This window comes from Malurus melanocephalus, unplaced genomic scaffold, assembly GCF_030028575.1.
Source record: "Malurus melanocephalus ecotype Western Australia unplaced genomic scaffold, MMel_1.1 scaffold_764, whole genome shotgun sequence".
In the NCBI taxonomy this organism is placed as follows: Eukaryota; Metazoa; Chordata; class Aves; order Passeriformes; family Maluridae; genus Malurus; species Malurus melanocephalus.
The window spans coordinates 109,469-125,957 of NW_026623996.1; the positions used below are offsets into that span (position 1 = coordinate 109,469).

Consider the following 16,489-nt stretch of genomic DNA (forward strand, 5'->3'; position numbering starts at 1 on the left):
GATGAGAAGTAAGATCCTCCTCACTTATCAAGAACATTTTATCAGAAAGCAATTAGCACCCCAAGYGGTATCAATACATTAATTTCAACTRGAGTTAGATGCCCAAAACTAGAAGAGAGAAGCAGGGGCAAACATAGTCATTGCAGAGAGAGCACCAAGGAATAATCTGAAACTCACTATTTAATTATTCARTGCCCTAAAAGATGCACATAATGACCCCTGGGTCAAAAGAAAATGTCATGGCTTGACACACGAGCAGTACAAATCATGTACATTATTGCCAGAATCCTCTGCGACACTTCCCAAGACTTTCCAAAATCAACTGCAGATTGAAAATATGTTCCTGTTCAGAAAAATTGATCTTCATAATTGGTACATTTATTTGAAGATCATGGATATTTTAGAGTGTAAAGAAAAAATGAAAATATTATTTTTAAAAAACTAATTAAAATGTTTTGAACGATCGAAGATTTAGTTTGCATTTTAAAAGACAGTATCTGCACAGAGGATATTATATACACTTGGAAATTATTCTGTGAATGTTCTCTTTAGATAAATGCAGAAAACCAAACAGAGAAAGCATCTGCCTCAGCTGTGGTAGTATTTCTTAGAATAATTAAAATGCTAATGAATAAGCACGTAAAGACAGGAGGAAGCAGAAGAACCATCCCCCTCAGAATAACATCATTCTATAGTATCATTTCCAACTTCTAATGTTCTCTGATTTATGCTCTTTCTAAGTGATGACAGGTTATGTTTATAGTATCTCTTTAAGAAGGAACAYGCTAGTTATTTCCTTTGCACTTGCTAGTGCTTCCCAGCAGGTTTTTGTGAAAGGTTAGACACACAAAAATCCCACAGCAGACGGCTGGTGTCAGCTCCAAAMGCACAGCCAGACTGCACAACAGAGGCAAACCTCTGCACAGCCATTCCAAACCAGATGAACACAAGGCACCTCCAGTGGCATCAATCAGCTGACACAAAAYACTGCTTGTCCCTGACTTGTTCCACCTCCTGACATTTCTCTGGCTCCTTTTCTTGGTTTCTACCCTGCAGCCGCTGTTGCAGGTACCATGTGATTAARACCAAATCAATCCCCCTTCCAGCCTCACACACATACAAATCGTGATTCTGTAATTATTTCACACCCATGCAAAGTAGGGAACTCTGGTCCACGTGTGACTGGTAGATTTTTTTGTTTCCCTGGGGGAAGGCAAATACAGGCTGGAATTTCCCTCTACCTCCTCCTAGTTCTCACTCATTTCAGTAGCTCCTCCATCCAAAATGGATGGRAGGAGGAATATGGGTGGCTGCAATTTCAGCAGTGATCCCACTGCATTCCCACATCCCTTGCCAATATAGACTACGACCCACGATTGAGTTAAATTAATCGAGGTGAGAAGCACAAGRAGGAGTTCTGGGCAAAGCTAAGAGAACACAAAAGGCAAGAACAAAGGTTCTGTCTTCCTAATGAGGCTTACACGGTACAAACACTATGGTTATTTTCAAAAAAAGAACCCAAGTGTCAAAGACCCAGTTCTATCTCAAGCTGTGCCACTGACTACAGAATTGCAAAGCAAGTAAAAATGCTGATTTACAAGTCTCAGAAAAATATTTGAGAAGCTCTAACAAACAGCACTGCTTGAACAGTCCTAGAAGAAATRCTAACGTGCTATACTGTGCTGTCAGTATTTACATGATGAACCKCCCACATGCTAAATAAAAGATGGCAAGAACAAAGTCCTAAAGGCTTAGGTATTTGCAAGAAATTGTTTTTGTATTTTTTTTAATCAATTTTTTTTAATCAACAGCAGTTTCTGTGCTGACTTGAAGCCCAATATATATTTGATCTTCCATTTCACAGCATTAAATTAAGCTCCGTATCTGAAGGGAATCTCAGATTCCAAAATTTCAGTTTGGCTTATTTGACTACAATTTTTGCCCCAAAGAAAGTGAACCATACATAGATCATATATGAGATCAAGTGAGGTAGTTGTAAATAACACTGTCTTGGCAATAATGACGGATTAAAGCTGCTAGAAAACATCAGCTCTGCCAAAATGTCAGATGCTAATGGCTGAAGCAGCTCAATTAAGCTACAAGACACAATTGCTTTGTTCTACCTGTGATGCAGGCAGGCATATTTCARTCTATATCTGGAACCAACAGAAGCACTTAGGGAAGGAATAGATAAAAAAACCTCAATGCATACAGCCTTACATCTTCACCTTCTTTCAGAAGTCCCAGATTTTAAGCCACAAGTGATTTGATGCTTTATGAGTTCTCAATAAAGCATGCAAAATAGCTGGAGCAGTGTCAGTTTTAATCAKCAACCCAAATAAAGGATCCAATCAAGTTCACTTTAGCTGCTCAACAGTGTGTTTATATGGTAAATTATGTTTAACCTAAGTTTAAATGCAGGTTTTCTGTAGTTTAATGACATTCAACAGTGATAATGTAATGGGAGATAATTGTTGCAACAGCAAACTGTGTTTATGCTGCATTGAGAAAAGAGCATATCTAATGCATTTTAAAAAAATTATGGCAAACAATTCTTCAAGAAGTCTAATTAATTTGAGAAAGCACATCTGCGTTATAGAGTAAAAAAATGTGAAAGCATATAAAAACAACTGGACTATTGTTTGTTTTCCAGATAGATATAAGAGTAGATGGTGCTATTAATACTTTCCTCCACTTCCTGGTGTCAACCTGTTCTGCTGAAATCTTGCCTATGCAAATGAGATTGTGAATTGATATTAAGAAAGAACCAAGTCAAAATTTACTTCAAACATTTACTTCACCAAAGGCAAACTTTCCTATGATGAAGGAGAATTAACTGCAGACCATTAAAATSTGAGAGTGAGAATGATTTGCAGAAATATTTCCAGGTCTCAGGTGTTACGGGTTCAGACAGGGAGTGAATGACCAGAATAATGCAGCAGCTCCAACTGATATGTTATACCAGGAACATCTCAACTCTCATGCATACCCAAGACACAGAAAAAAGTCCTGTACTGTAACCAGTGTCCAGTTCTGAGGGCAGAACCCATCTAACTCTCACTCTTAGTACCACAAACAAAACTGAAGGTGCTTTTTGAAGATAACTTTGCTGAATGCATTATGGCAAAGAAGGGAGAAGTGCAATTCTTACCCTCAGAAGYTGCAGGCATCTAGACTTCAAACCAGCAATTCAGCTTTTGGACTTGTGAGTCTGAAGACAGCAGGCATGCAGAAAGGTTTTACAATCTGATCATGTATAGGATTTTTTCATGGCACATATGTAAATATTTTATACATGTCTTGAGAACTCAATAGTTCCTTCAATCAACAGTAATCACAGTACATAGGGTTTAACCATAAGTGTGAAATAAAGACATTTTAACAAAAATTACTTTAACTGAACTGTTAATTTCAGACAAACTCTGCTGTGCTAATATGGATAGATCTTACAATACTTGTAGGTCTCTAATAAGCAACCTTGCTTATTTTCCATGCTGAAATTCCATTTTAAGCTGCTTCAAAGGCAAAATCAGAAAGAACTGGTTTAGTTTGACCCTCAGATTGGATCAGATCATTCTCATGTATGCTAGAAATCAATGACATTTTAAATACTATTCCATTTWACTATAATRTGGGCATAAATACTTTTATTAACTYATCTTGAAACAGATCACTTTAGCTAGAAAATCTTGCTTTTTACGAAGTTTTAGCTTGCAAAGTACTAGCAACATACTAATATTATTTCAGGCTACCAGATGAGAGAACCTGTGCAAAGGAAAAATATATGTGGGCCCAGGACACCCTACCATTCCATGGAATAATGTAYCAGAGAATATCTGGAAGCCTCAAAGGTCATAAAGGCATGTGCTGACAGGAAAGAGCTTTCCCTCTGTAGTTTTTGTGTAACACACAAAAGTTTCCAAAGGTCATGTGAGTTGCCACAGTTGTTCCCACACAGGCTGGCCTACAAATGCCTACAACCTCTCTTCTCCCATCAATTTAGAGTTTCAGCTGCAGAAACACTGTATACTCATGAAGGTACAGACATCACAAGCAATCCGAGTATTTAAGCTGGATCTCCATAATGCTGTGACACCAACCAAGCCAACTGAATGTTTTACCCAAAGACACTCAATGATGGTGCAAGGGGGTGCATTTCCCCTTGGCATGCACAAGGTTGGTGCTTACACACCTACTACAAACACTTACACACCCTCCCTTACATATGGGATGCAGAGGGAATAGCAAGGATGGTTCTGCAAGCAACAGTGGTTTCCTTGCATCCCCACAGCCGTAAACATGGAGCTGCAAAAAACAGGACTGGCAGAGGAAAATGATACGGCCAAGGAGTTCTGCAGAGACTGAGACACTCTCACACTGCAAGAAAAAGCTTTTCTTCTGTCTTTCCCAATGCTCTCCCCTCCTCACATACCGAGCTGCATGCCCCTGGCAGTTCAGAAAGCTCTGAACACAGGCCTAGCACTGAGTCAGGACAAAGCATGTKAAGGTTTAAAACAAAAGTATATGCTGTTGTACCTCTTTTCCATWTTTTCTAAATGAAGGAGTAACAGATGCTGACCCCTGTGCACACAGCCTGGCTACAGCCACCAAGTCAGAAACCACTGTCATGACACTGCTGTGGTGGCAGCCACACAAACAGAATGGAGAACATCTGTACACAGGCAGCTGCCTTGGTAATATTCATACATTGCATTTCAGTACGTATGCCAAAAAGCACAGGTTTGTAAAGATGTATATGAGTCAGGATTTTGTGGCTTTAGTTCACTGGAGGACACTCATTAGGACTGATGGGCAGAGACTTGCTAAAAGGACTGCACACTGAGCACAAAAAAATGAGAGATGTCAAATGGGACAAGAAGAAAGAGCAYATGTAAATTATTTTYAAAATAGATATMAAMAGGGAAAAAAACCCTTATCTTAAARCACCAATWYACATCTTACAAGTTTATTCACTTCTGCAGTCATATGTGCAAGAGGTGTCATGCCATTTCTATTCAGTACCTGTAAATTTAACAATATCCTCAAGGAAAATAATCTAAAAACTACAAAGATGTACAATGATAGATATTAGATTAAAAAAATCACTTTACAGTTCTAGGTCTGTCTTATATTTAAGCATGTCATTTAAGGAGGTACACATTAAAATCACAGAAATGTTAAGGAGGAAAGCTTATACAGCACAACCTGCTAGCTTCAAAGATTAATTTGGCTGCCATCATCAGCTATTTTGCTGTTGAAATCCAATTCTGCAATATGATTGTCTGGTTTTTGTATTAATCCCAGCCCTTTGAGATTAATAATGATATTTAACCTGTTGTAGCTGGTAATTTTTTGCACATGCTGGAAAACACCCATTTATCATGTTCCAAAAGTGCACGTTTGGTTGCTTTGAGAAGGACCAGTCTTTACATTTAGGACGTGACAGAATTAAAGCTTCAAGTACAATCTCTCTTGCATATGCATTATGCTACAGATTCTTTTCCACACAGCGGAGGGAATGAACAATATTCATGCAGTGAGCAATTCAAGTTGTGCTTCCTTCATTTGTGCAAAATTACAAAACTTCGACAAACCTTACTCTGAAGACAACTTGCTTATGTACTTTAAACACTGCTCAGTAAAGCAATATCTCATAAAGATATGTGAATTCCTGTCTGTCTTCAAAACACAGATGACCTAAAGGTCCATTTTACAGACCAGGAGCCAAGCAAGACAACACTGCCATCAAAAGTTTGACCTAAACTTGTTTTTCTGACACAATCCAYCTAGAAATCTAAAGAACTTAAAATACCAAATAGCTAATTCTATAATATTCAGAAATATGTATATATGTTCACATAGAGAGAAAGTCACCCATGCACTGAAGTCAAAGGGACGCACGCTTGGCGTGCAGTTAGGAATGGGCAGTACCCAAGCAGCATTTTAGATTTGGAAGTAAGAGCCTATAAAACCATGCAGTCAGTCATCATGCAAATAAAGAGTAGTGTATATCACCTGCCCAAAATCACTCTGTATAGTAATGAACCTCTATAATAAGGCGACATAAAGCTACCCGGTCAATTATAAATTTGGCATTCCCAAGTGTACCTTGGAATGCGACTTTAGTAAATATTGCCATCAGAGATATACCTCCTTAGCCTTTTAGAAAAAAAAAACAAAAACCCAAACATTAAAAATGAGCCAATTTCTCCATGTGTCATTATGCWGTTATGAACATAATACAGGACTGGAAATACAAAGGCTGCCATAAAGACATGATTCCACTGACCAGCTGTAATTGAGTGGTACATCAGCCTCATTAAACAACAAGTTTAACGTGAAATTCACAGGTCTCCAAGTGAAGAGGTTACAGATGAATTCAGRCAAGACAAAGCTGCCTCAAAACTTCTCAGATGCAAGAAGAGTCCTGATAGCAGAACACCTGGAGTCTCTTGTTAGCTCAGGCTCTGTTCAGATTCCTACCCAGTGAACAGTGGCCCAGTATAACTGCAGGAATAGCTCCCAATGGCTGTAAGCCAGACCTGCAGTGAACTATGCATGAGTGTACCTATGYAGCAAATGATGGGAATGTGAGCTAAGTGAACAAATGGGCTCATCAGAAACACTTCGAGGGACTTATAACCTTGCCAAATTTGAAAATGTATTAATTCAAAATGAYAGTCACATTGATGGTTCCAGCTAACCACAGACACACAGTAAGTTTTATACATAAATAAAAAATAATTGATTGTGCACTCCACATTGAGGCTCTGTGCATGACTTGCACCCAATTACCATTTTGTCACCCAAATTCAGGCTTTGTATGTACCCACTTCACCACATATGACTATTTATAAACAGAACTCTGACACTTTTTCTGAGGACAATTATATCACCCCTCAAAATAAATAAAAGTGAAATTTCAAATGACTGGATGCCTGCACAAGGCTTTAAGAAAGAACTTTTCATATTCTTTATTGTTACTAAGTACCTCACTCTAATAATCCACTGTGCTATTACTTCTACCAGTTACACACTTCTAGTTTTCTTCTTTTTGATGATCACCATCTTATAAACCAGCTACAGGAATATATTTCTAAAAGATGAATGCATCTCCCACAAAGAATCACATATTAGGGGGGTTTATTAGTGATTTACGACTGTCATTCTCCAACAAGACTGCTCCTCTTGTATGAAACCTAAAATTTATTTTCTTATCCGCTGTACCAGTGGTTGTGTTTGTTCATCCCAATGTTTGAACAAAGCTTTCCTTTACTCCATAGTTATTTCTTGACTGCCTGTATACCTGGCACTTCCAGCACCTCATCAGTCAATTGATATTCTCTTTATCCAGTCACCTGCTGTCATTCTACTCACACAAAGAAAATTGTCAGGCCCACAACAACATGCCTCACAAGCTTTCTCAACCTCCCCCTCACAATTTAGAGTTCTCCCTTCTTTTGACGATCACTTTCATAACCACAGCTTTCATGTTTGTTCATACAGAAGATTAGCACTTCTCAGCCACCCTGCTAACACGCATCAGGAGCCCAGATTTCCTCTGCTGGCTCAAAAGAGGCTACCAGCCACCCTGAAGAATGCTGCAGTATCACAAACACTGCGTGAGAATCATTTCAAAAGCAGGAACAAAGCAAGGTGTAGGCTCAACTGAAAAAAGAATCAAAGACTTAAATTATACCAGTGTTACACAATGGGGTAAACTTCAGGAGATTAATCCCCAAAATATAACTCAGAACAATTCCAACACCTTCAAATGCATTTAAGAAAAAAGATCTAAAGAGAAAAATTAAAAAGAGAGAGAGAGAACATTAAGCACGGGCTTATGGAGATCAGCTGGGATACAACACACCAGAGCTGTCCTCCTACAGTCTACATCTCTCAATTGATTAAAAAAAAAAAAAAAAAAAAAAAAAAAAAAAAAAGTAAAAATCACACCTTAAAACAAAACCAACTCATAAAAAGGTAGAATTTTCTGTGTGTCTGCCACTCAGTTATGGACAATGGTGCTGCACCTCTATGACGTCTTCTATTTATCCTGAAGAGCCAAAAAAAATATCCGTAGAACTTTACTCTCAGTCAACTAAGGCGATCCTTTTATTCATTCTATTTTCTTTATTCATCCATAAACTGCAATATGACATCTTTTCCATCAGAACTGTACAGCAGAATGACAAGCTAATTATTATATTAAAAATGACACAAATTACCTCTCCAGGTCAATCTACAATCCTCTAGATGGATGTATTTTTTTTAATTACAACCTTTAATAACTTGTACAATTATTAAGACACTACACAGTTTCAGAGAAGGTTTCCTGAACATCAAGGTTTTATTATTTCTGTGTAGTTTTTGGTGACTGCTACCAGTACTGCTAATAAAAACTGGTAACACATCTTCTATAGCAAATGAGTATTTCTTGTACTTTAATCAGGGCTCCCAAGATGCAAAAGTGACAAAAGGACCCGCCTTCTTAAAACAAGTTTTAAATTTTGGCTTCATAATTTAAACTAGCTGGAACTAGATATCTTTTGCCCCCCAGCTAACTTTCTACACCACAGATCAATTATTTGTCAGAAATGCATTCATATCCTATAGCAACAGCAAAATATGAGAGGAGGCACATTAGAGCAAGCAAATGCATTCATACATTCAGAATGCAGGCGGAGGCAGGAGACAATTAGAGAAGGAAATTCAAATATAAGGCATTTCCTGAGGATTAATGAGTGGGTGGTAGCGTTTCATAGTCAAGGGCAGGATGGGCTCTGCAACCGGCACAATTAATTAATCCCCCAGGCAACACAAACTGGGATTCTGCTAATTTTTTTCTGTGCTTCTTATTTTCCTTAACATCTAATTAAAATTTTCACTTAATCTGACACCATCATTCCCTCACAGAATCACAGAAGAGTTTGGGTTGGAAGAGATCTTAAATATCATCACATTCTGCCCCCACTACCATAGGCAGGGCATGTCCCACTATCAYAGGTTGCTCAGAGCCCCATCCAGCCTGGCCTTGAACATTTCCAGGGATGGGGCATCCACAACTTCTCTGGGCAACCTGTTCCTGTGCCTCACCCTCAGAAGKGAACAATTTCTTCCTAATATCTACTCTAAACCCATCAACTGTCAGTCTGAGGACATTCCCCCTTGTCCTGTCATTACTTGCTTTTCTAAGAATTCCTTCTTTCACGTTCCTGTAGGCCCCCTTCAGGTACTGGAARGTGCTGTAAGGTCTCCCTGAGGTCTTTTCTTTTTCAGGCTGAACAGCCCAAGATCTCTCAGCCTGTTTGCAGAGCAGAAGTGCTCCAGCATCCTAAGCATCCTTGTGGACTCCTCTAGACTCCCTCCAGCAGATGCATGTGCTCCTTCTGTCGGAAGCCCCAGAGCTGCATGCAGCACTCTGGATGGGATCTCCCTGGGGCAGAGGGGCAGAATCCCCTGCCTTGCTCTGCTGCCCATGCTGCTTTAGATGCAGCCCAGGGCATGGGTGGCTTTCTGGGATGCAAGTGAACATTGCCAGGGCATGTTGAGAGCTTCTCATCCACCAACATCCCCAAGCCCTTGTCATCATCTCTACTCTCAATCCATTTTCTGCCTGGAATTTATTTGTGCTTGGGATTGCCCCAAGTCACRTACAGGTCCTTAAACTTGGCCTTGTTGAAGTTCATGACATCCAGAGGTCAGTGCTGTCTGTATGTCTGAACAGTGSTACCATGATAAATAATATTGTCTTGGGTTGATTTTATGATAACACTCTATTCCTATATTCCATCTGCTTGTATGCCCAAGATGTGCTTGTGCCTTGAAATCTGACCCAGAAGAAGGGGCAGGGGYGGCTGGGAAGGCAGCAYGGGCAGGTAAAAGCYGGGGTTGCCACACACGYTGGTTGTTGGGAGCTGAGCTGGGCACTGTGAGAGTTCWGCTYGCTGTGTGCAGGAGAGTTSTATTGTTGYTGTTCAGCTASSTCGGGTTTGTTAGCTTGGGCAAACAGCTCTCCCTGGACTGAMACCCCTTCYAYRGCTCCTGTGATTTTCTTCTGGAGCAGCTCAGCGGGGCTTCGGTCCRAGAACCGAGAGGCAARCGCTGATCAGCAGTGGCCTGCAGGGACAAGCCACGGGCACTGCTCYGTCTCATCCCAGACTCTGGAGGAGCCAARCYGGTGACAGAAAGGCACACCRAGCCCWCTGYTTCATCCACAGTGAGGAGAGGACTGCYAYCAGGTTCCYACTGTTACCCAAGTGGCCACGTGGACTTTTCTTTTGTTTCTTTTTTTTTCCTGGGACAAGAGCTGAGCCATCTTTCCCCACACCACGTGCCAAGGGGCTATGGGGGGAGAGGGCAGCATGCATTCCTGAGTTTCAAATATCTAACAGATATTTATTTTTTTATCTGTGTCCTGTGGGCACCTTGTTTTGTTAATGAACTATTTTTCCCTTCACATTTGCCCAAACATCTGTTTCATATTGGTGGGAAAAAATTATCAAACTTTTCACTTCAGAGGAAACATTTATCCTGTAACATTTCTCTCTGAAATATCTCAAACAGAGACAAACATCTACAAAATTACAGAATTAATACCTGGTGCAAAAGGCCAGCGAACTTTTCAAGTTTCAGAAAGTAGTTCTAATTTACTCCTAAAGACTAAAAATGTTCTCTGCCTTGGAAACAGAAAGGGCTCAGCACATGTAATCTTTTCCTCTAAATTACAAGCTGCTTGATGGCCCCCATTATCCAGTGGCAGTGAATCAAGTACTGGAGAGAACTGATTTTCCAGCTGCTTCTCAGCACCTCAGGAAGCCACAGACACTGGGGCACTCCTGAACATGTTCCAGGCAGCAACCACACCCCTGCATCAGCATAACTCCACACTGACCTGTGACAGGTGCATCTATGTCCAGCAAGTTTTTTTCCTGGCGGAGAATCGAAGCTCCCTCTGTGATTATTCTCAAAGCGACACTCTCTTCCAGTCTCCCTTCTTTCATAAGGTGTGCCTTTAAGATATCCACACGAGGTTTTCCATCATTATCAAACACTTCCTTAGCTGTGAGACGGTGGCTTGGAGGAAATGGGACAGCTAGGTAGAAAAAACAAAAAAAAAAAAAATATGTGGTCACTCTTTACAGCAAAGTTCTATTATTGACATATTTCAAAACACATCTCTGTTGCAAAACAATGTTAACAAAGATCTTCTACTGCCTCTTACTATCTGTGGTTCAAATACTACAAAGATTCCCAAAGATCCCATTAAAGCCCATGGGTTCTGTGGGATACATTATTCACACATGCAAGAAGTAATTCACGCTTAAAAATTGAGAGGAGTATTTAGGCCATAATTCAATATATAGATAGGTAGATACATTCACATAAACCCCCCAAAAGGCATGGGAATATCAGGGAAAAGAGGGAGCAGAGTTTAAGTTGATCTGGTAGAACTAGAGAACATTGGAAGAAGACTCCCTTTCATTAACAGCATTAAATGCACAAACAAGTGCAATATTTAATATCTGTGCATGGACATGCACAGACACACTCCAATTAAAATGCTAAACTCCAAGACAGAGTTCCCTCTAATGACTTTGGGTAGGGGGAAAACATACAAGATGTTTTCCCTGTTTAAGTAATAGTTCACTATACAAGATAAATCTGTATCATACCAAAGTACACCTCAGTGCCAAACAGAGCACTCCAGCAAGGACAGGGCAGAGGAGGTATCAGACTGAAGTTGGAAATAAAAGAATAAATACAAAGGTTGTCCTGGCAACATGGCAGCAACCAACAAGCTGCATATTGACCTTATCCTTACATAAGGTCACTTATACATTCCTGCTCTCTTGGAGCCACCTGGAGCAACAAAGCTCAGAGGTGATGCTGTCAGTTGCYAGGATGAGGCTGGAACATTATCCCAGCTTAATCCCCTTTCCCTGGCAGTTCATGGAAGGGGCATTAGCACCTGCCTCAGCAGCCCCAAGGGTAAGGATTCTGATCCCTGCCACAGCTGCAAGAGGGTCAGGTTGCTCCGGGGCACCAAGGGAGGGGAGGTGAGCACAGGGCTGGTCTCACTGGCCACATCTGCAGTGCAAGCCTGTCCCTGCCAAAGAGCCTTATCCCCTGTGCAACATCTCACTGGCAGCTTTGCCCCATCACAAGACATGAAATCCTAGCACAGCAGATCAATATGTCTGTTAGCTTCAATTTTCTTCTAATTTCACAATCAGCGTACTTMTAAAATCCACAACTCATGCTCACTATCTAAAGTTCAAACCACTTTTCACTTCCACTACCAGAAGTAACATAGCAGAAAATAAAAAGTTTGCTTCATGCAGTTCTATCCCACTGATATTTTTAACAAAAACAGCTTCAGAAAATGCTTCCCCCCCAGTCTTTTTTTTTTTTTCCTTCTTGCTGCTCCACCAGTCCATTCACTGAAATAATCTGGTGGGAACGAATGAATATGGGTGTCTGCAATACACTGAAGTCTGACTGCTCTCAGACTAAAACCTGAGGCAAAAAGGGGGAAAGGTGAAAATTTATGAAAGAAACAATTTATTATGCAACACACAAAAAAAATAATCTTTGCCAAAAAATGGAAGGTGAATGATAGCTCAGCAGTTCTCCAAGCCTACATCCTCTTTTTATAAAAACAAAACCCTGGAAGGCCAGCTAGTCCTAGTGATCCTGCATTTCCAGTGCAGAGGAAGGGGAAAAGTTTGTACATATCTGCCTGCCATCACTTTGGCCACAAGAAGCACATACCACTAGCTCGCTTTCCTTAGGGTGACAACAGCTTCTGCTCCTCCCCAAAGGTATGATAATGTGCAAACCTATGCAGTGCACCATTACTGTGAGGTCACTACAATATATCCATGTATGCTAAAAGGAGATTTTTACATTTATAAAGACAGAGCAAAACACAGAAGCAATGACAATAGCAAGCAAATGCTGAGACATAAAGCCTGCTGATACAGAAAAAAATACGACATACGCTGTATGAGTGTACTCAGCACTGGAAGAGTTCTGCAGGCAGAGCTCTAATGAAGATGTACCAATGGCTAATTAAAGAAAAAAAAGATACTGTTCCAATAGCAGATGATTCATGATTAATTAGCAAAAACATGAGGGACTGAATACACCACAAACTGCATCTTCCATTATGAGAATATTAACTTTGAATGTACACATACACAGAGCTTCCACAGAACAACATAAGAAATGGTCGTGTTCATGCAGGAGTCAGTTCAACATCATTCTTTACTGGCAACACCCACAAATGCCTGCATCAACCAAGATCCTTTCATAAATACAACAAACATTTAACTTCCATTGCTTTATAGAGAGCAATGTTACCATCTGAATACACAGGTATCCATTATTTCTCCTGCCTGCCTCACCATTCCATTTTTCTGCTTTTTTAATTCTATGGTATTTGCATATATAACAAAAAATGCAATAAACGTCACTGTTATCAGAAATAAACCCCAGAATCTCATGAGATTCTGAGAACTGTGCACACAGAATACTCAAGGAGGAAGAACACGGAGCTGGGAGAGGAGGCTGCCAGGGAGAGGCAGGAAGAGGAAGGACTGGGGCACAGGCCCAGGAGATGGTTTGGTAAAAACAGGTAGGAATCTGTATTAAGCAAAGGCCATAAAAAGGAGGAGACGCAATAAAATTTTCATCTCCACACAAGATGTATTTTTAGAAGTTTAGTGACAAATCTCRCTACAAGACCTCCAAACAAGACTTATGCATGCCTAACCATACTCTGTAAAACTTGAAAACGTACTGGCATTCATCTCACTWACATGAATTTCTTTATATTGGAATAAAAACCAAACAAACAACTATTCACTATGTGAAATACTAACCTGGTGYTCTGGTAATAAAACATGGACCACAATCAAATGCAAAGAAACACAGTTTTTAACCCTTAACCTCACATCCTCTCGAGATGTGAAAACACAAGAAAATACTCTTTAACCACTTACTAGTGGAGGTTTTTTCCACTTGTGCTTTCAGGTCTCTTGAGCATGTTCCAGCAAATGGAGGAAAAGATCAACCTGTTCTTTTACTGTTCTAGCAGGCTCCTGCAAAACCCATCTCATCGTTAACACAGCCACTGCAAAGRTCAGACATCATTACTGTTTCTCTCAAATATTAAGCAGCCTCTCTGGAACAAATAAATAAACCATAAAGARCTCTGCTTAATTAGAGTGGACCATGTGTGCACACATAAATAAAATACAAGCATGTGGCAAAGCAAGCATTATTTTGTTTATGTATTATTCATTTTWAAATGAAGCTGTACACTAAATTAATACTCTCGGAGGAGGCTGCCCATAAGAACAACTTTCTTTCATCAATATTCAAGTTCTCTGCAAATTATCTCCCTGTAATGCTTGTCCTRTAATTTTATATAACTTATGCTGTATGGCTGTACATAACTACATTTACAGCACACCATACTTCTATGACAAAATTAATATTTTTCTTTTTATTTGTAAGGAAAACACACCAATAACTGCTAACATCTCAATAACCCAGCACACAGCATTTGTCTGATGGCAATTTGTAATTCTCCATTTTGAGAAATGCTTGTACTATRGCAGTGCCTAGAGCACAAGTTATTAAACACGTTGACACTTATGCCATGGGTACAAAAAAACCAAACAAAGTAAAAAAAAAAGTCACTCTGCAACTTTGGGGATTTTGCATCTACTTCTTCATAACCTTTAGACTCAGTATTACGTATACATAAGGTACATATAAAAATGTCCCAAAACTGATAAAAATTATCTCAGAAACTCCAATAAAACTGTATTTTTTTAAAGACAGGAACAATTTTAATAGTTAACTAGCAGATTTTGCAGTCTGACTTTGAAAATTTACACCCATTTCATAATGTTTGAACACAAAGCATAATATTGAGCATTCCTGCTGAACAGTAACATCCATACTGGAGTTTTTACAATTTAATCAGAGTTCTGTGCTTCTGCACCCTACTGGGTCTGACAAAAACCTACTCTGCAACACAAAGAAGCAGCCAAAGATCAACTTTTTTACTTAAAGACATTAATTTTACATTACCTAATTCCTGCTCAGTTGCCTATGAAATTCTAGCTTACAGGGTTTCTATGAACCTGAGGGGAAGGAATGATGAATTTTTTTTTTTTTTCAACAACTCTATTTAATTCAGGTGAGAGACAGAACTGAGAGGATGAGTCAGGGCCATGCACAGCTCTAAGGGGAGCAGAGTGAAATCCCCCAGACAGTACAGGGCTCACGAAAGCAGTGGAAAAAGGAAAGAGCACTGCCAAAGATGCTCAGCCACACAACTGAGCTCATGCCATTGTTCTCATATGACAAACACTGCTCTTCCACAGATTTCCTCAGGTACCACATGGACAATGCTTCCATCTCCATACACAAGTTATCTGGAGACAGATTCACCATTCAAACACACTGAATCACTGGGATCTCTTTTTTTAACCTACACATTATTTTCTTAGCAGGTACATTTTAGGAGCACCACACAGARGGGTGAGTTATTTAGAAGACAAATTTTTTTTTTAATATAAAACTCTGTACTAAAGCATTCATACCATGTGCAAGTTCTTATTAACTTTTTATCTACTTGAATTTTAGACAGGAAAATATGTCCCTACCTGAGAAAGAAAAATACAATTATTTATATGACAGCAAAAGAGCCAAACCAAAATTTCCTCAGTGCAGCTAAAACTGGAACACATGTTCTGATGTTTTCTAACAAAACCTATCAGGTTTTGTTTTACATTAGCTACTGTCATTAGAGTAGGCACTGGAATTGGCAATCTCTCTCTAAAAGATCAAGCTTTCACCTGCTATTTTAAGACATGACGTGTTTGAGGACTGTTTTTACTAAATCTGCTCACCAGATGGTGAAAGTGTTGGAAATTAGAATCTGGAAAATAAATCTGCAGTATAAAATAAGAAGAAGCTATGAGGATTCCTATAGAAATTTAGCATGAATTTTTCTTCGTTGCCAACAAGCTCTTGCAGCGTAATCAGAAGTGCTCACAACCGTATTTGCTAAAAGACATAATTAAATTAACATCGCTCATGAGCAAGGCACTTTGCTTCACACAAAGCTGAGGTTTTTACTGGGCAACCCCCTCAACACTGCATAAAGAAAGGGTCCATCAAAAAGAATGCTGCATGGACACCTTGGAGTAACAGCACCTGTGTGTGAAACAAATTGGGAGCAGACAAGACAGCCATTCCTCAACAAAGCCCACATATTCCACATTTAGAGAGAAAACAGAAAGGAGTTCCTTTCACAGATATCTCAGATGACAACACAGAAAACAGGCCACTTGACAAGAGGCAGTWACACCTGTGGCCTAGAAAAAACAGAAGGTACTACAGGTTGGCAAGGAAACTGCTCCTCACAAGACTGAGAAGAGCCTTGCTAGCATTATTTTTTGATGTACAA

At 39.6% G+C, this 16,489-nt stretch overlaps 1 protein-coding gene across 2 annotated transcripts in view; it reads right to left on the reverse strand.

The window, feature by feature from the left end:
* The window catches only part of PPP3CA (protein phosphatase 3 catalytic subunit alpha), a 168,067-nt gene that overhangs the window by 86,922 nt on the left and 64,656 nt on the right, over positions 1-16,489 (reverse strand). For both annotated transcript variants that reach the window (XM_057384978.1, XM_057384979.1), the window contains exon 2: positions 10,895-11,095. In XM_057384978.1, coding sequence (XP_057240961.1) covers positions 10,895-11,095 — 201 coding nt within the window. The remainder of the gene's footprint in view (positions 1-10,894; positions 11,096-16,489) is intronic.